The sequence below is a fragment of the Hylaeus anthracinus genome, unplaced genomic scaffold (assembly GCF_026225885.1).
Source record: "Hylaeus anthracinus isolate JK02 unplaced genomic scaffold, UHH_iyHylAnth1.0_haploid 3, whole genome shotgun sequence".
Classification (NCBI taxonomy): Eukaryota; Metazoa; Arthropoda; class Insecta; order Hymenoptera; family Colletidae; genus Hylaeus; species Hylaeus anthracinus.
Window position 1 is genome coordinate 5,334,006 of NW_026535284.1, and position 22,353 is coordinate 5,356,358.

At 38.2% G+C, this 22,353-nt stretch overlaps 1 protein-coding gene across 3 annotated transcripts in view; it reads right to left on the minus strand.

Annotated features, from left to right (window-relative positions):
• Positions 1 to 302: 302 nt before the first annotated feature.
• Positions 303 to 22,353, minus strand: part of LOC128893656 (brain tumor protein-like) — a 136,464-nt gene continuing 114,413 nt past the window's right edge. For all 3 annotated transcript variants that reach the window (XM_054154785.1, XM_054154786.1, XM_054154784.1), the window contains one exon: positions 303 to 7,372. In XM_054154785.1, the coding sequence (XP_054010760.1) occupies positions 4,963 to 7,353 (2,391 nt within the window). In that variant the 5' untranslated portion in view covers positions 7,354 to 7,372 and the 3' untranslated portion in view covers positions 303 to 4,962. The remainder of the gene's footprint in view (positions 7,373 to 22,353) is intronic.

Consider the following 22,353-nt stretch of genomic DNA (forward strand, 5'->3'; position numbering starts at 1 on the left):
GAATAAAAGTAATTAAATAAATCTACGTTTAATCCTGAATTTTACAAAATTTATTCGAGGATGTTTAAAAAGTTTGCCAACCATTTAAACATTACACTACCATCGTTATAACAATTTCAATGTCAAGCACGCTAGTTTCAAAGGCAATCGCTCGCAGAATTTCCCATCGATATCAAAGTAATAGCGATTGCCTTTGATCGACCTTGAATCGTCCTTCGATCGCCTTCGATCAACCACGAGGAGGTGAGACGGTAACAGAGTGAGAGAGAAAAAAATAAACTGAGATCAAAACCAAAAAGGTGTCGGTGTAATGTGAACTGAAAATATTATTAAAAAGCATTTTACAACAAAATATAACTAAAAAAACAAACAAAAATACGATTTACAATTTAAATTAAGAACAATTGGGTTGTGTATCGTCTAAAAATAATAACATAACAAACCAGTACAAAAAAAAAAAAGAAAAAATAATAATAATAATACGAGAGAGTCGCTTTCTTCATGTGTTTCGCGTTTATGCAATTACTTTTTTTTCTGGATGCAATGGGGGAGTGGAGGTGCAAACAGAAAACGCGCGCGCGCGCACTCAAGCATACACACAGGCACACACATACACCCGTACGTACACAAAGGCGTAGACTTCGTTTCTCACTTTGGGAATAATGCATTTTTTCAAAGTAGTTTCCTTTCTTATTTTCTTTTTTTTTCGTGTCTCTCCTTTTGTTCAGCGCTTCTCTCAAATAGAGATCAATTGGCATTGATCTTGATCGAAACGACCAAGAAAAATATATAAACAAACAAAAGGGTGGTAGTGACGGCTAGCTGGCAAGGTGGCATTATCTCTTGTTCAACCTTTCTCGTTTCCACATATGTTTCTTTCCTGGGTATTGAATGGTCGTAAACGTAATAATAGTAATACAATAACTAATAATTAATAATAACTAATAAAAAATAATAATAATAATAATAATAATAATAAGAGTAATAATATTAAGATTAACTACGAATCAACACAGGCATACGTGATTTAAATACTAATGGACGTCGTACAGCGATCTCGATAATGGAATAAAACAACCATAATTCATCGTTTCCAGAGGTGTTTGACGTTTTTCTTTTCTTTTTCTTTTTCATTCAACAACAAAAAGCTCCGAATCGCAGAAATTAAGAACAAAATAACTTTCATATATAGGAACTAAATGGTAATATTAAATATCGTCTTTCGGTTAGCGTGATTCAACAAATGTGCTATTAAACCAGAGCTTGAATATATTTGTTTGAAATTGATTTTGCTATTTGGAATAATTACGGAGAAATGATAACGTAGATTCCGATTACGATTCCAATTGGCTGTGTAATTTATACGACGGTATAAAAGTCATGAGTCTTTACGTAAATTATTAAAAGTGTATTATTATTTCTAAGTGAACGAATTTATATGTTTATAAAAATTTGGGAAATTTCTCTTTCCAGAAAGTGTATTCTAAGCATTTCGACAGCTCTTCGAAGACAAATCTTACTCAAAGAATACACGCTCTATTCACGAAGTTTCAAAATGAAAAAAGAAAGGAGAGAAGCAAAAAAAATTTATAAACAATTTATAAATGATTTACAAATTGATGTGTATGTCTTATAAAAAACGTATAAAAAATGTACGAGTCTACTTACTTATAAAAAACGTATAAAAAATCTCTACACAATTCATAAATCCATAAATTATTTATAAACTTGTTGTAATTTGTTTACGCAGTGATTCGAAAGAGCTGTCGGAAGGATGTGTTTCTGGAAAGAGAAATTAAAAAAGATATGCCGAAACTTATTTCTCTATCGTAAGATTCTAAGTATCTGCGATCCGCAAACATTTATTAAAATGATTAAAAAAAAAAAAATAGAAAGCTTGTAAGTCATTGGCAAGCACAGAATTGAAATTTATAAATTCAGAAAAAGTTTATTATTATGAAGATACGTGTATTATTTTAGAAGGGTATAAGACACTTTTAACAATTTCGTTTTCCAGTAGGACATCGATCATAGGAATCGATACGTTCTTCCTGAATTTCCATAACAGGTATGTTTTCAATATTTTACACTGTTTTCAATCCCTGGCTTTGACTGGCGATCCGTTTTCTCAATCTCTTTCGTACTTTCTTCAAACACGCTTGAAAACTGGCTAGAATACTGCAAACGTGCACGACAGACACCTGGCGTCGAAGTAATTGGTAAGAGCGAGCAAGCACCTCGATAAAGATAACAACGAGCGACGCCATTGCGACGAATTAACGAGGATCTCTTCTCGAGGGCAGTTTTCACTTTGCTTTTCTCTTGGGGCGATCGTGCTTTCTTGATATCAAAGAACATGTACGTCTAACAATTTTTTACACTTTATTCTCGAGCTTCTAATAAACGAACAATGGTTTAAACATCGAGATCGATATTGTAACACTCCAGTGAATCATCTAGAGGTTGGAATTACTTAAATCGAACAAGTGTCGACGCCATGACAGATTGGCGCTCTGCGGTCGACGCCATGACACATTGAAACATGGCGTCCAGAGTGTTTCGTTCTCGAATTCATGAAATTCTCGAAATTCTCGAAATTCGAATTCCAGTTTAAAATTACCAAACTAGCGCTATAAAGTGTGTTAAATACGAGAAAGAAAATAATTATGTTCAAAGCGTTAAATAACTGAAGTCCTTGAATCGAAAATGTACAAATGTTTCATCGCCACCGCTCAGGTAGCCCAGAAATTGTGGATGGATCCCGAAGAACTATCCAAAACTTCGGGGCGACGCAAAAGGAATCTCAATTTATTAATTTTTCTACACAATTTCCCAAGATGCCAGCAATAGGTGAGTTCTCCCATTCTACATCGAGGAACTTAACACGCCAGCTAGCCTAACGACGGTTAGGTGTGTTGCATCCGAGAGGTATGCCTACAAAAACTCGTAACACAGCATTTAAATAATGAATAGATAAAAATAAAAAAATCGTAATAATACAATAATAATACATACGTACAATAATATTATTAATAATGTTGTTGATAATAATAATAATAATAATAATAATAATAATAATAAAAAATAATAATAATATTGTAATAGTAAACATGCATGAGTTCGGGTCGCAGAGCCCCCTAGGCGAGGCTTCTGTTGTTGTCGACTCATCCAACAAAATATATTAATACTATACATTCCAATTCAGGAGAACACTATCGCAAATCATTTTTACTGGTCACACTAAACAGAGAATGAGTTTCGGAGGAGGTGGGAAGCGTCGGGTAAGATCGATTAGGGACACTGAATAGGGAGTAGGTGGCGCCAGTGGTCCGAGGGGAATCCCACGCGCATGCGCGACGGGGAAAGTCCAGCGCGCAACGAAACGGCACGGAGAGGAATGGAGAGAGCAGAAACAACCTCGGTGTCATTGCTAAAACTCACTACGACTACTCGCTACGTAAACACAAAAAAAAAAAAACTACGGTTCAAAAGTATGAAATTAATAGAAGAACTAGGGGAAGGAACGTTCCCCCTGGAAATGCTTCTTCAGTCAAGAGAGCAAAACACAAATTTTACGCACGCTCTACGTTCACAAAGAAACAAAAACAAGCATCTGCGGAGGATAAAAAAAAAAGAAAGAAAAAAAGAAAAAAAATGTCCGTAAACAAGGAAGGAAAACAAAAAATGAAAAAGAAGATGAAATGAGTGCTTGGACTTGTTGTCATTGTAAAATGACGTTTAAGCGAGTCTGGAAACAAAACAAAACTCGTGTCCGTGTATAAATATAAAAGAATATCTGCTTAACCACCTAAAAATAAGGGAACAAACACTCGAGAGATGAGGAGGGATGAGGATTTTCAACTAAAAGTTCTGAGAGTCCTTTCGAAGGTCAGAAGCGAAGGGTGTTTGTGCGCGTAAGGTTTCCAGTGAACCAGGACACGATTGATATCGATTGTCAATGCCATCTGTGGGTGATTATTCAAGGTACCAAACGTCGATCGAGTACTTTGCTATTTTTCCTACTGCGCGCGTGAGAGGAAGAGAGAGCGACGAACTGTCGCGCAACGTTCCCCGCGAGCCATCGAGGGTGAAACGAAGCGCAACGTCTTCGAGTCCAAGTCCCAAAACCGTGTTGGAAGGATCGGCGATCGAGATAGATGCGTGTAGAAAACGTGATACGATTCGAGGTGCCTTGAGAGAAACGCCCCTCGCGATTTCTGATCGAAAAAGATGCCGAAAAGGACGAGGGTGGGGGATTTGGAGGATACGATAGGTTTACGGAAGAAGGAAAAGTAATAGGGGAAAGGGGGGCGGAGTGACTAGCGGCGGCGAGCTCTACAACTAAACAACAACAACAGTATTTTCAGTTATAACAACATTAACAAGTAAGTTTTCCGCGTATACGCGCTTACACGTGTGTCTTTCCATGACTCGCGCGTGCGCGAGGACGCTGCGCACGCGACCAAGTGGGCGGGTCCCCCCTGTCTGGCGCGTGCGCGAGGGACGCGCGCGCCAAAGTGGGCGTGGTTCCGAGGTCGCCTTTCATTCTATTCTCAGGAGCGTATCGCACGCGTGCGCGTAGGCGCCGCCAAGACCGAGACGAGCGTTAAAATTTCGTTTAAAAGCGTTCGTTCGGCAACGTCCGTTTCTGAATCTAGGCGTAAAAATGAAACGAGTTCGGACACCCGAATGAGTCCCCGCACGGAAGCCACGTGTTTCGTCGGACGGGTCACCTCGAACTTGGACGACTCGATCAGCGTGTACTCGCTCGCGTGCGCTTGCGTTTGGTTTCTCGGTAAACGGGAGTGAGGTGAAGGTTGATAGGCGAAGTGAGCACGAGCAGTGGTAGTGGGCGAAGAAGAAGATAGGCAATTGTAAGTAAAAAAAGGTCGATGAGATCCAGGCCTCAGAAACAACGATAACGATCCGAGATCATCGTCGGCGTCGTGGCGCGTCGCTTCTCTACATGCCGATCGGTGGTACTTGTACGTAGCGATAGATGTAGAGTCGGTAGTCCTTGCTGGCCAGGACGACCGAACCGTCGTCCATCAAGGCGACGTCGAAGCACTGGGCGTGCTTCACCTTACTCTCCAGGGCAGAGACCAGCTGTCCGTCTTGAGTGAAGATGGTCAGGTTGAAGTTATTGTGATTGTCTGCTATCAGTATCTCCCCTACGGCGTTTATCCCCACTCCGATCGGGTAGTTCGTGATCCCCTCGCCGCCAATCTGACGCAGGTAGGCGCCCTCGTAGTTGAACACCTTCACGCAGTGGGCACGATTGTCGCTGATGAAGATCTCCTGCTTGTCGTTCACCACCACGCCGTTCGGGAACTCCAGGTGCTTCGAGCATCCGAACTTCTGAAGGACGTTGCCCGCCTGATCAAAGATGATCACTCGCATCACTTTGCACTCGACCACGACGATGCGTCCCTTCGAGTCGACCGTCACGCCGCGCGGATGCTGGAGGATGTTCGCCCCGAACTTGCGCACGAACTGGCCGTACTGATTGTAGATCTGGATCTGGTGAGTGGGCGAGCGCTCCGTGACGATTATGTCGCCCGAGGTCTTCACCACGGCGACTCTGTTGGGGTAGAGCAGCTGTCCGTCCCGTTTCCCGCACTCTCCGAACTGGAACTTGAACCTGCCCTCTTTGTCGAATATCTGAATGCGATGGTTGTTCGTGTCGGCCACTATGATGTCGTTCTGCGCGTTCACCGCCACGCCGGATGGCTCCGTGAACTGGCCCTCCATCACGCCGAATTCCCCGAACTTGCAATGGTAGATCATCTTCTGTCGCTTGATCTGCGACTTGGGCGGGAATATGGCTGCGGCGGACATGAGCTTGGAGGTCAGGTCGAGGACGGAGTCGCCGGAGGCTGCGTTCGCAGCGACGACTACCGACGCTGGCATGGAGAAGTGGTCGTTCGTGGTGACCACGGGGTAGGCGTCGTTGCCACCGTTGCTCCACTTCTCGTAAGGGTTTGCGTTTATGCCGTTCAGGTTGAGGTCGCTGATGGTCGTCGAGAACGGGCCTAAACTATTAGCGGAGCTGAAGCGTTTGGTGATGACGCTGTTGTTGGTGTCGAACGAGGACGGCGAGGTGGACGAGGTGCAGTTCGAGCTGGAGGATATCAGTCCGTTGCTGTAAGGTCGATCCAGCAGGAGACCACCCAGGGATCCAGCGCTGCCAGGTCCGTTGGTGGCGTTGCTTCCGTTGTTACCGTTGCTGGAGAGCGCGGTTGGTCTTGCGATGGGCGGTTGTTTCCCAATCGGTCCAGCATTGTTCTCGTTGTTGCTTCGCACGTAGCCGAACGTGTTCCTCACGCCCACTTGGATGGCTTGGTAGTTGCTGACAAACTCGAGATCCACGGTTTGGTTACCCACATCCGGTGTGTAATTGAGCAGCAACTGGAGCTTGGAGTCGAGAATCTTCTTAACCATCAACACTTCGGTAACGGTGGTGAATTTGGTCAACCGTTCGACGCACTCGCAAGTCTGGAGCATTCTATCGGCCATCTCGTTGGCCTTCTGCGTGAGAACGCCCAGAGATATCTGTTTGGTGGAGAAGACAGACTCCAACTCCTTCAGCAGCTCCTGCTTGCGTTCCTCCAGCATGGATCTGTAGAACTGGAAGGTGTCGTTGATCTCGTTTTGCGCTTTGTGGTACTGCACCTGCAAACGCGCCGCACCGTGGTCCGCCGCTTTCACGGCTGCCCTGACGTCCGCTGCTTTGGCTCTGCATTCCTGGACCACCCTCGCTATAGCTTCGAGCTGCTGGCTGCCCACCTCTGATATATGCGCGCAGTCGTGCATCGGGCCGGAATGGTCCGTGATGGTGCATTCCTTGCAGACCAATACGGTGCAGGTGCGGCAAAAGTACTTTAATAGCTCCTGCTTGTGTCGACGACAGAAGGGTACCTTCTCGCTGTTTCCGTTCCCTCCGTTCATCACCAGGGTGTTCTTGCCGATCTCAGTGGCCCCCGAGTTGGTCAACGTCTCCAGCTTGGAGTCGCTCAGGTTGAGGACGCGGTGGCCCTCGAAGCAGTGCATAAACTGGTGCGCCATCACGCAGTTCGGACAAAGGAAATTGGCGCAGTCGAAGCAACGTGCTACAGCGTCGGACTCGGTTGACTTGCAGCCGGTACAGCGAACGCCGACGGCGGTTAAGCGACACCGCGGGCAGGGCGCCTCTCCAGGTTTCTGTTGGTCGAGACAGAGGTCGCAGCTGTCGACGTCGCAGATTGCCGAGTCGCTAGCGGGCGGAGAACTGCCGCTCACAGTGAGCGGGGACAGCGAGGCCAGGGACCCGATGGAATTCGCGCGCGATTCCAGCGAGAGTGTCGGCGAGGCCATCTTCAGTCAACCGGCATCCCTGTCAACAGAAATTTAGACTTTGTTTTAGCGACTGATACACCTTATCGTCTTATTCATTGTATATGTATATGTACGTGTAAGACTATTTATCCTTATTAATAGGAACCGACAAAAATAACCTTAACTAGTTGTGTTGCTCTGAAAAACAAAGATTTTATTTATTCATACAATACCCTATCCTAGGGTATACAACTACCCTATCCTACCTGAAATACAAAGAAACGACATTAAAAGTTTATTTATACGGTTTTTGTCGATTCTTTACTATTTCTATATAATCTTTTTTCCCGCACTCTTTGCCACGTTTTCCTTAGTACTGTCCTCGTGTGATTATTTTTAAAAGCAGCGGGTCAACTCTAACTTAAAGAAATCGAATCTCTTTACTCGGTTTAGTCGTATTTTACACCTCTCTTAAGCTGGCCGGACCAAATCAGCAGAATCATATCGGACTTGGTGGAATATTTAGTACTTATTTTGTACTAATTTGTACTACCAACAATAATTTTGTACCTAGTGCCGTTTTCGAAAAAATCGCGTCGCTGCTAGCTTAATATTAAGCTAGTGGCTGAAAATGTTAAAAATTAATATACATGAAAAAATCAAAGCGGATACATTTAGTGTTGAATTTGTGCTAGTTTATACCACCAAAAGAAATGTTGTACCTGTTACCGTTTTCAAGAAAATCGTAATATTAATATCAAGCTAGCAGCGCCACGATTTTTTCGTGAACGGTAACAGATACAAAATTATTAATGGCGGTACAAACTAGTACAAAATAAGTACTAAATATTCCATTAAGTCCGATATGATTCTGCTGATTTGTCCCGCCAGCTTGAGAGAGGTGCATTTTACACCTTTTGTTCCAAAATTCCTACTTCCTATACAGGGTGTCCCAAAAGTCGGGAAGGAGCCGGAAATGGGGGTAGCTGTGACGATTCTGAACAATAGTTTCCTTTGCAAAAATGTCGGTGGAGGCTTCGTTTCTGAATTATTAACGAAAAACCACCGACCAATCAGAGCGCGCGTAGACCGTTCGAGCGGCCGCGGTAGCGAAGGCTACGCGCTAGGCGGCAGCGTCAATTTCCTTCGATGCACGTCGAGTCACTTGTTCGCGTACAAGCGCGGCCGCCGGCGCGTAGCCTTCGCTACCGCGGTCGCTCCAACGGTCTACGCGCGCTCTGATTGGTCGGGGTTTTCGCTTAATATCTTCTTAACGAAGCCCCATCCGACATTTTTGCAAAGGAAATTGTTGTTCAGAATCGTCTCAGCTACCCCCCATTTCCGGCTCCTCCCCGACTTTTGGGACACCCTGTATAATAAATAGACTGCGGATCTTTATGCAAATGCATGTTTTTATAGAAAATAGGTAGACGAATGGGACCTGGACAGAAATTTATGTCACGATTAGATGATTCCATAAATATATTTTTTATTTTGCATAAGGTTGCATATTTTTGGGCCTAGTTGGAACCTGCGTTTTTTTATCCAACGCATTTAGAAGGAATAAAAGACGTCGTGGAATAGTTAGATGAAAAGGAGGCTTGGTCGATTAAATCGGCGAAAGAAACATTACGATGTGAGTATTTACAAAAAAATTTAACATTTGCATACCGCAGTACAATGATATTCAAATGTCTGTTGTTGATCAAGTCGATTACTTGAAGTGCGACTGTAGCGTCACCTACCGAATGCAAAGCACACTCTGACAATTTCTTTTCGACCGATAAACATTTCCTGCAAGTATGAGCAAAATCAGCTCATAAATATAGAATTTAAATTCTCAGCGCCACCTATCGAAATGAAACGTAACTAGAAACATCACTCGCCACCTCGATAACAATTCAGATTCGAAATTTGCCACTTACAATCTGAATATAATATGTGGTCTTGTGTACATATTCATTATGAATTATATATATATATATTTAAAACGGAAATTGTGTAACGGTAAGGAGACACAAAGTTCTCTGGGATCAGCTAGTATTAATACAAAACTTATTCACGAGAACGTAATTAATAGACTGCGCATCTTTATTCAAAATAAAATCTTTGCGAACGTCCCTATAAAAATTCAATCTAAATAGGAATTTATTTTATTCTGCAAATATTTTAACACGAACTTTTCTTTCAATCTGTTTTACGTTCTTGCATATTGTTTGCATTTTGTAGTTTCTTGCACATTCAAATTTTCTATAAATGCATAAAGATTCGCAGTCCGTAGTAATTAAACAAGATTTTAAACGGGTTACCTGAATAATTGCAGTTGAACAAAATTTCATTTGTATTAAGGGTGTATTATCGTCTAGAAGTTTGTTTTTTCAGTAATGTTTAGGAATTAATTTTGCGAAAACTATCAAACCTACAGTACCAGGGTTTTTTTTATGCATAATAAAACACGTTTCAACTAACAACACAAATTTTTATGAAATACTTGATTGAAATCTATACAAGTTATGCGCTGTTATGCAGGTTGTGGCGCGAGACGCTCGTTCAATCGGGCCGCACAGGCTGTGGCGGTTCTAGTCGTCTTAGACAGAAAAACAAATATTTTTTTTCAATCTATACGAATATAGTTATCGTCTGAACTAGAATGAAGTAAGTACTAAATTTTGTATCGGAATCGCAGCTGTTTGAAGATAAAGGTTTAATTTTCCTGAAAAATTGTCAACTAAAATATGAGAGCAGGGCTAACACGTTCGAGCTATCGGTATAATTCTAGTTCAGATCATAGGTGATGGTGTCCTCGAAATGTGTGTAAAACCGGAAGTCAGTCGGTCCAATAGTTTATGAGAAAAACGTGCGCCCGATTTGAAAAATGTCGTTTCGAGAATAACGCGTTTAAAGTTTGCTATACATTTAGCACTAATACTGGTGAACAGCCTTTAAGCCTCTGTAACTGTGAGAGCTCTTCGAATTTCAAATTAATATTTTAGAGGCACTATCTCGAAACCCCAAATGATAAGGAAATGCAAAAAAAAAGACATCGAATTTTTGAAGTTTCTAGAGGATAATACCCCCTTAAAGAAAAGTAGTAAAAGTTCTGGTGACGTTACAAATACATAGATGGATAGATTGTCTTATAATTGTTATTTATTTATTTGTGCTATTTTACCCAATTTGCGACCGTTCTTATCGAAAGTCGTAGACCGTAAAAAACAAAGTATAGACGTTGCGAGTACGTTTTCTATTTGAGTTAGCAGCTTGTACATAGATGTGGAAGGTGATCGGGAGTAGGGAATTGATACACTTCAGGCTTCCCAGCAGTTGCAGAGGCGCAAGGGGGGCAAACGTGACCCCTGAACGACGTTCATCGATCCGGGTGTATGCACCCTGCCTGCTTCAGCCACCCCACTCCTCTATAACCCCCTCTCCCATCCCCCTCCACCTCTCTCTCTCTATTTCTTTCCCGCCACTCCCCTATCGTTTCCCCTCCTACCCTCCGTCTCAACGTTTTCCCAACGTTTGCCCAAATATTTTGCGATTAAGATATTTTAGTTTCTTAATTATGAGAGGTGATCAATTTTAATTACTTGGTCGGAGTAGGGATACACTTATTATTAATTATTTGAGAGACTGAAATATAAATTTTCTCGAATTTTTGTTGTTGAAACGGTGAGGAACATCGAAACAAGACCTTCCTGCAATATTAAGTAATGCTGAAACGACTTGTTTGTATTTTTGTCATTGACGATTGTCGATGAAAAGTTTTTTATTTAACAATTTTTACCGAATGCTTTTTGTTGAATTTTATGATGTAAACAGTAATTTTGAAAACAAAGTAGGATTGCTTGTGAGATGAGTTTTGTTTAAAATACCTCTTTAAAAGATAAGGAGATATCCAGTTTTTTTTTTTTTTTTAAATTGGAAAAAGATTGCTTAGATAATAGCAACATTAATGTAAGAACAATAAGTGAAATTTGATGAATGTTGAAGATTGTGTAGAAATATATCGTAATGACCATCAGGTTACTTGCATCAAAATGGCGAGTAAATACTTCTCAATCATCAAATGCAAGATGATAATAGACGAAATTTGATTACTACTAAACTTCGTATAAACATTAGGTTGTCCCAACAGTTTCTTTCATTTTATTAATAAGCAGTATATACACAATATTTTATGTCTAATGTTACATTATTGAATTGTGTACGGTTCATTTTGCTCCATTACTGTTACAACATCAACATTTAAGAAATTAGATTGTCCATTTGTATAAACACTGTCACACAAAATAATTGAGTGCAAAACGCAAGAAACTTTTGGTAAAACCTGATACTTAATTCGTATTAATCTTAATTAATATTGGGTACAGTTCATTTTGCTCCATTACTGTTACAACATCAACATCTAAGAAATTAGATTGTCTATTTATATAAACACTGTCACACAAAATAATTGAGCGCAAATTACGAAAGAAACTTTTGGTAAAACCTAATACATTCCAATGTATAATTTTGATATGCAGTGTATAAAAGTCACTCGTACGAGTTACTGTTGAATCGTATCTGTATTCTCGAAGCATGTTTCTCACTGGAAAAAGCGAATGCGTCATAGCGTGAAACACCATGAACTCACTCGCGGCAAGCAGAGGTGCGATGACCTTCGCATTGGTGACCTTGCACTCTGTCAGACAACCAGTCCCCCTTTCTTTTTCCCTGGCCAGTGTTTTTCTCGCGTATTCCTCTTCCTCTATCTAGACGGATGCCTAACCGGGAGCATTCGGGTGAAACAGAACCGTTTAGGTGATTTAATTAGAGAGGGCAGCACCCGTTGATCGTTGAATCGTTCACGAGCGGAAATCTTCCGAGTGGCAGCGTGTGGGAATAAACCAAAGCAGCTTCCGGCTTGTACTCGCGGTGAAGTATCAAGAAATGGCAAACAGCCAGAAACAATGGTCCAGAAATGCTACTGCGTTTATGCTCCAACTATTGGCCGTTGCCGTCAAAAGTCTTTCCCAAGGAAATTATGCTTTCTTCGTTGGACACTGTATACGCTCTATTCCGAGTGTCCAATTAGCAATTTGCTGCGCCAATTACAGCAGTGCTTCTCAAATTTTGTGGATCCCCTCCACAACGAAACGTTCTCTATTCTTTCAATGTTTCTTGAATTTCAATTTTTCTTGACTTTCAATTTTTCTTCAATTTCAATGTCAATTAATATAATGTGTATTAATCGTAGAAATCAATTATTCCTTATTATTAGGCCTTTCCAAAGAAAACTTGCTATTTATTTGTAAAGAAAAATCATACAACTTTTAATTTTTCATTACTATGATGCTGGGTACTTAGCAATTTCGTGCGCCAATTACAGCAGTGCTTCTCAAATTTTGTGGATCCCCCCTCCAACGAAACGTTCTTTATTCTTTCAATTTGTCTCGAATTTCAAGTTTTCTTGAATTTCAATTTCAATTAGTATAACATAATATAAGATTAATCTTCTTAAGATCAAATGATCTTAATTCTATGATTAGCACTTTTAACGCCAAAATGCTTAAGCTTCAGCTAAACAGTTTCCATTTTTGATACTTGATAGCATCGCTAAATTCCTTTTCTTTTTTTCATTTATTATAATGCGTAGATAACTTCTACTTTGCACTTTCTTTGACACAGAAGTATAAAATACAAGAGTTGAACTTATGATCTAATAAAAATCTTTGAGACTTAGTTCTATTTTACTTGTTGTGCTTATACTTAACATTTTAGTTAGTAATACTTAAAATTATAATATATGGCTCCTTATATTATTGACTTCTCATAACAACATATTACTCTTTATACTATTTCTCTTTCTCGAGGGTTATTTCCCTATCGCTAAATTCTGTATACAGTCACTGCATGTAATCGCATTCAAAACTTGTGCGTTTGTGATTTCTAGTTAATAAAATAGCCAGCGGTAGGTAATGCAGCCGGCGAAAGAAATCCTGAGAGCGGTAGGCTAGTCAGGTTTCTTCTTATTCTTCTTTGGTTCTGAAGATGGCCGTGTTCCTGGTCTGCGCCTTTTTACGTCAGCGCACTCTATGTATATACACGGCAACAGCATTAATTCTACCGGCTGTCTAGGCGATCGGATCTCCTCTGGAGAAACACTCAAGGGCAAACCATAAATCTTGTCAACCCTGCAGGGTCATCTTTGCATGCTGGTACATAGCAATCGCGCCTAAGTGCATGGAGAAAATCACGAGGAACGACAAGACCGGTCTCTGTACACCACTGTACATCACATTTATGAATTTGTTTCTACCATTGTATTTCAAGAAAAAATATATTCAACTTTTCTATAGAAAATAGAATATAGAATAATTCTACAGAAATAGATCTTGTCTTCTTTTTCGAATTTATAATTAGTTAAATTCTAAATTGTGAGACATTTTAGAAAATGTTTAAAATTACGTGGTTCCATAAGACTTGCAATGTTTAGTAAATATCTTCTCTTATAAGCAACATGAAACAACCACAACAACAATTCTTTTTTAACAAAGTTAAACATTATATTACACATTAAAAAATGGCACGTCGTACATTTCTCTTACTGCTGATAAGAGAAGTGCAATTTCAATTCATACCAACTAATTAACAATTAATTCTCCCAGATCTCTTCTTCTTTCCGTAATTTTTTATATTATTTAAAAAATTACGAATTACACACCTACTTCTTTTCATTTTTAGTGACATTTGTAGTAAATTCTCTCCTTTTGCTCTTCTTTGAAACATTTCTATTTTTTTTCCTCTTCAGTTAGAACTTTGCCACGTGGCATGATCTTAGTTTTAATGTTTTTCTATTTTATACTAACAAAATCACTATAATAGAGAATTCACAATACGAAACACACGAATATATTCAGATTCAACGACTGTCTGTAGTCGACTAACATTAATGTTTTATAATTATATCCTACAGAAGAAACCAAACATTACAATTCTTGGAAATGCTTCGACGCTTTGTGTTTGTTAACATTGTGATGGAGTTTGCGAATAGTACTTTTTCATCCCATCATTATTTATGCTACGTATACAAGCTTATATATATATATATATATATATATATTTTTTTTTTTAATAGGGTGTCGAATAATTATGTCCATCAGTGTAACGTTAGACATAAAATATTGAGTATATATTACTTATTAAGGGGTTATCCTGAATTAGGAGGTCCAAAAAAAGCGGGTTTTCGTGAATTTTTTTAGGATGGAAAAAAATAATTAATTCCATCGAACTTTTTCTCCTATTTTCATACATATTTGAGTAGTCTGTATAAATTTTTTCAACAAGAAATATTGAAATTGAGTCGACTGGCGACGCACATTTGTAGAGCACCTCACAATTAAAACCTCTTATTGGCGGGAAAGATGCAGGTCGTAATTTTGGTTTGACACAAAAAAAAACCAAAAGAAATTTTCAATTTCATACATTTCTCTTCTATGTGAACTAAAAATCCTACTCTTCAGATAATGTATCTAAAAGTAGCGTGTACAAATTTCAGAGCAATCGGACCGATAGTTTACGAGATTCACGTTGTACCATTTCGAAAAATGTAGTTTCGAGATAATCCCAAAAGAAAGTAAACGTGCGGTCCGATTGCTCTGAAATTTGTACACGCTACTTTTAAGGTACATTATCTGAAGAATAGCAATGGATTTTTCCGATTACTCGATTAATTTTTTAATTAATTTTTTTTTAAGAATAGTAGCCATCTGGCGAGCGCTCAGGGTGGCCAGACGCCTGAATGAAATGAAAGAAACCTTTGGGATAACCTAATAGTTATGATTCGTGTTCTAGAGAGAGTTAGTGGCCCTGGTAGGAGATCATCAAGATGACTACTGTTGCCGGGGAACAGCGGTACGTTTCCAAGCGAAGACTGCAACCCTCGGTTGAATGCACTGTAGAAAGGGGTGGCGGACGGCGCGTCTGGTTTCTATGGAAACACTGCATCGACCATCCCAACCCATCGACCGAGGTTCCAACGAGGGTCGAGTCCGTCAACGTTGGTGGGGCAACTCCTGGGGAAGGGGTAACCGCCCCTAGAGAACGGTAGTAACTGCTGGTGTATCGCCCTCCGACGCAACGCGGCAATGCGTATTTCTAGTTTATAGGGTGATCAAAAAGTATCGCAGAGTATAATCAGCCTTCGATCCATTTCCCTTTAGCTTTATGGGTCGAATCTCGTGCGGCAACAGTCTTTCGAAAATTTCAATCTCACATTGCTCTCTCGGGACATTTTAAGGGTGGAAAATACGACGTATACGGGGTGCCTCGGAGAGTATTGCAACGATTTTAGTCTTTCGTTTCGTTTGCTAGTATATCTAAATTGTTTTTTTTTTTTTTTTTTTATTATTATTTTATTTGATGTTTTGTGATTTAACCCTTTGCGCTCGAGGCATTTTTCTATAGAATCAAATCGAGTCCGTTTTATAATAAATTTCTGTAAAACCAAAAACCCTGCTTCGAAAAGAAATATTTAAAAACATTCACGACCCGATATATATATTATTTCAATTAATAATTGTAATTAGCTGTATTCTGATGTAAGTACAATTGAAATTGTACGTTCAAAAATCACTTTTAAATTACATATGTCGCTCTAGAGGCGCCACTCGAGCGCGAAAGATTAACTATAGAGGAAATAGAAAACTTTCGATCACGTTTCTCGAGTTTTTGACTCTTTACGATCCTACGTCGGGCGAACTTTGACAAAATTGTACAGTAAGGCTACATTTCTATGAACTCGTTACAGCGTGGAGTGTTTAGCTTTTAACGCTTGGTTAAAATTAATCGAGTTTTCAGATTTGTATGAAAGCGAGTATGCGGCAATTTCTGGGGCTGCTGATTACGAATTTGATATCAGAATTTGGAAAATTGAAAATTAAGGATCCAATATGACCGACATGTGTATTAAAAGTTATTAGATTTACATGAAATTTGGTATGGTTGAGTTATTTTGGCTGTTGATTACAAATCTAAAATCAAAATTTGAAAATTTAAAATGGAGGATCCAATATGGCCGACTTGTATATTACAAATTTATTTGATTTACATGAAATTTGGTATGTTTGAGTTATTTAAACCGCGATTTGCTAAACCAGTATCAAAATTGTAGGTTCATATAATAGAATCCACCTATTACCCCCACTACTTGTGACTTTTTGCTCATATAAACGGATTTAATCATACGTTTAGCTCATTTTTCGTATTACGGCAATATTTTAATCTTTACAAACCAGGAAACAACTTCAAAGCAGAAATTGACAAAACTCGTTAAATTAATTGTTCGTCTGCTTAACGATTCAAAATAACAACTATAAGTATTTGTTACTATTTGATAAACTTTAACTATGAATACAAAAATATATCATGAAATATTAAATATGAAATATATTTTGTTTTAAAAATTAATTATTTTTGTTTAAGAATATCTAGACTGCAAAGAGTTAAAATCTTAAAATGCGAAACTTCAAGTTCTAATATCTAAAAAAAGCTAGTGTTTTAAAAAGGTCTCAAGCCAGCTTTCGCAGTGGACGATAAAAAATGAGGTGTTCCATTAAAAAAATCATGTTGACATTGACGTGACTTTGACCGGTCCTTTGAAGGTCAAACGGACACGATCGTTCAATAGAAATTTTGAAACCCTAAAACACTTCTCTATACCGTTTTTCTCGCAAATGTTTCATTTTGGAAATATTTGACTGTTTCCATACTTTTGGACCACCCTGTATGTATATACATGTGTTATACATATGCATACAAATGTAATAATAGTAATATATGTACATATATTATTTCCGTTTAGTTATTTACTCATAAATTTATATTCTCTCATCTAGATTGGATTATTGAGTTAAGTTTTCTTCAAAAAAACTAAAAAACTACTGGACCGAATTAGAACAAAATCTAATCAGCTTTAAGTTAGATTGATACACATCGATTGTGTATTCGATAAATCGGGAAGTTAAAAATTTGAAATTGTTAAGAATCGAGTAAATTTAGTTTAGTGTAAAGGAGTAATGTGAGTGTCACTGTAAAGGTTGAGCATTACTGTACAATGCGAACAGGGTAAGTGAAGCGTCGGTACGTTTTTAGTAGATTTTTGGCTCTCACTCTAGACGTAACGAGGTGACCCAAGTAAAAGGAAAACATTGTACCTATACAGGATGTCCCAAAAATGTTGTAACACCTTGAAATGGATGGTTCGGGAGGTGATTTGATGCAACTTTTTCCTCAGCAAAAATGTTGTACGAGGTTTCGTTAAGAAGATATTAACAGAAAACCCCGACCAATCAGAGCGCGAGGATGCCGGTGGAGCGTAGGCTACGCGCTAGGCGGCTGCACTCATACGCTACCACGAGCGCTCCACCGGCATACTCGCGCTCTGATTGGTCAGTGTTTTTCGTTAATATCTTCTTAACGAAGCCTTGGACAACATTTTCGCTAAGGAAAAAGTTGTTTCAAATCACCTCCTGAACCACCTCTTTCAACTATCTTCAACATTTTTTGGGACACCTTGTATGTACAGGGTGGAGGTGATTTGAAGCAACTTTTTTCTTAGCAAAAATGTGGTCCGAGGCTTCGTTGAGGAGATATTAACGGAAAACACTGACCAATCAGAGCGCGAGTATACTGGGGGAGCGCTCGCGGTAGCGTATGAGCGAAGCCGGCTAGCGCGTAGCGTACGCTCCACCGGCATACTCGCGTTCTGATTGGTCGGATCTTTTTGTTAATATCTCCTTAACGAAGCCTCGAACAACATTTTCGCTAAGGAAAAAGATGTTTCAAATCACCTCGTGAACCACCTCTTTCAAGGTGTCACAACATTTTTGGGACACCCTGTATACCACGTGTAATTATAATTTACGTTATTAAACATAAATATCTAAAGAATTCTTTATGCAAATTTCCTATTAATCCAACAGAAATTTCACATAAGTAGTCTCCACATTGGCGTGCAATCAATTATGTATTTATTTTATTATGGATTATTTTTAGTAACAGTCCCGATTGCGTTCAAAATGCCAACGGGCCGAAACCAGACGAGAGGGGGCCAGATGCTCCCCGGTTGGCCACCCCAGTTCCATCAGCAAAGGTCGGTTGCAACGAGTTTTTCTGCAGCTGTGCGCGATTTGAGGGGCCAGAATAATCATAAAAAAAAGAAAGAAAGAGAAATGGCGCGAAAGGGGACAGAAGGCTACCATAGTCGCGAACAGCCCCGTAACAGCAGAAAAAAGTTGTCCAGGATTTTCCGATTGTATAGTAGCCGGGACAAAACTTATCCGAAGCAACACAACGAGCGTTCGCCAGCCACATCGATCGTGTCTGGCTGGAAAGCGGAAATAACTTCAAACCGGTGCCGCGGAGCGTCGTAACCGCCGCGTCTTTAGTTTCACATTCTCGGAAGCAGGTTTACATTACACGATCGTGAGTGCATCGATGCCATAATTCCCTTCCTTTCTCCTCGTTAGCGCAATTTTCCACGTTATACAATTAACCGTGCACGGTATACTGCAGGCTAATAGTGCAATTTTCATTCCAAGCAACGTGAGTACGCTGCTATACGTCACAGAGGGAAGCTCGAAGGGGTCGCGAAACCTCTGTCATAGCTTTTAATTAAATTATGGCAATAATTGACAAGCACAGTTGTAGTCTGCTAAATTAAAAGAATACTATTAAGTGGACGGAAAAGTAATGTCGTTTTTGCCATCTTAAATACTTGTTTATCATTTGTCAACTCATTGATCTTTCTGACATTGAAAATTTGCACACTACGTGACAAAAAGCTGCTGACAATGAGGGCGATTATACAATGAATTAAAGATAGAAATTTATAGAAAAGTTTGAATTTAATGTAAAAGAAACGATATTATTTTTCGGTCTACCTAATAGTACGTGAAATTTCTTGGCTATTAAAGATTGTGTATTTATAGATTGTAATGACCATCAGGTTGAGACTTGGGTTATGTATATAGATTTATTGTTATGCAGGACAAATTTGAGAAATTGAAAGGTTAATATAACAACAATATGTGAAATTTCTTGGCTAACAAACTTCGTATATATACATATGTTGTAATGATCATCAGGTTGAGACTTGGGTTGTGAGTGTAGATTTACTGTACTGGAGGTCAAATTGAGAAATTGGAAGATTAATATAACAACAATAACATCATAACAATAAGTGAAATTTCTTGGATATTGAAGTTTGTGTATATGTAGATACATTATAATGGCCATCAGGTTGAGACTTTGGTTATTTATGCAAACCTATTATACTGGAGACCAGGCTGTGAACTTGGAGAGTTAATATAACAACAATAAGTGAAATTTCTTGGATATAGAAGTTTGTGTATAGATACATTGTAATGGCCATCAGGTTGAGTCTTGGGTTTTGAGTATAGATTCATTGTAATAGAAATTAGATTGAGAAATTGAAAGGTTAATATACCAACAATAAGTGAAATTTCTTTGCTATTAAAGTTTATGTATAGATACATTGTAATGACCATCAGGTTGAGACTTGCGTCAAAATGGTAAGCAAATACTTCTCAATGATCAAATGCAAGATGATAATAGACGAAATTTGATTACTATTAAACTTCGTATAAATTATACATTGCAATGTATAATTTTGATATGCAGTGTATAAAAGTCACTTGTATGAGTTACTGTTGAATTGTATCTGTATTCTCGAAGCATGTTTATCACTGGAAAAAGCGAGTTTAATAATTGAAGTAATTATAAGTAATTATTCTAAGCATTAGTAATTATAAGTAATTATTCTAAGCATTAGTAATTATAAGTAATTATTAAACTCTGTTTAATAATTGTGACCTAACCCAGACCTAACCCAAACGTGGAACTTCATAAAATAGAATAATAAAGCAAATATTCAATTTTTGATTTCTATTGGGTGTAGAAATTAATTGTGTCTTTCTAAGTTAAACCGAGAAACATTTATTTATAAAGAAAAATTTCACACATTCCAGGAGAATACATATAGTGTAATAGTAAAACTAAATAGTGGCTAAATATATCTGTTTAATAATTATAAATAATTTTTTTCTTCCATTTAATGGAATTAGAAGATCTACACAGAGATTATTTTGCTATATACACAACACATAATACATAATGCATAATACAGAAAAAATTGTTGCTGAAGGTTAAGTCTTTAAGTTGTAGTTGTAAATAATTCAATGTGAGGGCCGAAAATTAATGTATGCACCTAGTAATTGTCAAGTATACTTGTAACCTGTTAGAGAAGTAATAATAAGCGTTTGTGAGCTACTGAACTTGGTATATGGAGGTAGATTGTCATGTCCATCAGATTCAGACTTTTATTAACATGGCGAGTAAATGTTTTTATTTAAACTACGCTTTAGTACACTTGTAATTTTCAAGAAGAATGACGATAGACGAAATTTGTTTGCATACATATTGATACATTGTAATGTCCATCAGGTTGAGACATTTATCAACGTGGCGAGAAACTGTTTTGTTTAAACGTCACTTTAGTACACTTAAGTACACATAAAAAAAAACTTGCACGAAAATGGTGAAAAAATACTTCTCAATTATTAAATGAAAGGTGACAACAGATGAAGTTTAATAACTACTAAACTTCGTACATACAGACACATTTTAATGACCATCAGCTTGAGACTCGGGTTACGTCCATGCATCCATTTTAATGAAGATGATATTGAAACTTAGAAGATTAATAATTTAACATGGCAAAATGACGTGTAAATATTTATATTTAAACTACAGTTATAAACGATTGAATATAAAGGCACAGGATTCATTTCTACACCTAATACATAATGTATACAAATATAAAGCATGTCTGGTTTCACGTAAACAATTGAAAATTATTCATTTCGTAGAACGTTCATTAACGTGCAAAAATTATAAAAATAAATGTAATCCAAAGCTATCATTTTATCGCGTGTTATATAATTCTTATACTACTTCTATGTTTCATATGGCTGCTATCAAAACACAGTAGCTACACGCTCCCTCTTTTATTATCCACTTCGAGGGTAGCAAAAGCTGCAATATGTTCGTCCTGAGCCACTATGATAAGACTTCATTCGATGGAGTTGTGTCATGTTATTCCATAGTGACAATATCTAGGCAGTATTTCAATTTCAATTAGTTATTTTCTCTATGACTGTTGAACATTACCAAACAATCACAGAATTTGTAAATTATAGGAGTTGGAAATGTAAACATAAACGAAATATAAACACCTAAATTTGCCTTAACACTAAACCTACTGTTGTTTCATTTGCACTTATTTCTATCGTAACCAAACAAACGACCAGTCTTTTAGACAGTTTTTTTAATTAAATGCAAAAATATTTGACGTGATACTAAATTGAATAGTACGTAGTACAAAGTACTACAACTACGGCCTCGCAATTCGTATATACGGATAATGTATAAATTATATACAAATACAAAGTATTACATACAAATTATGTACTTTATATACAAATACAAAGTGTTATATACAAATTATATACTTTGCATTTGTACATAATTTATTCGTTATCCGTATATACGAATTGCGAGGCCGTAGGTGTAGTACTTTGTACTACGTACTATTCAATTTAGTATCACGTCAAATGTTTTTGCATTGAATTGAAAAAAGTGTCTAAAAGACTGGTCGTTTGTTTGATTACGATAGAAATAAGTGCAAATGAAACAACAGTAGGTTTAGTGTTGAGGAAAATTTAGGTGTTTATATTTCGTTTATGTTTACATTTCCAACTCCTATAATTTACAAATTCTGTGATTATATACAAATTATTATATACTGTATTATATACTTTGTATTTGTATATAATGTATACATTGTATATGAGAACTGTACATGAAATGTTTGGGAAACAATCATTTGCCCCGTCGTGATAGGTTTAGTGTTGAGATGTAATTATTTTTAGTGTGTGTGTGTGTGTGTGTGTGTGTGTGTGTGTGTGTGTGTGTGTG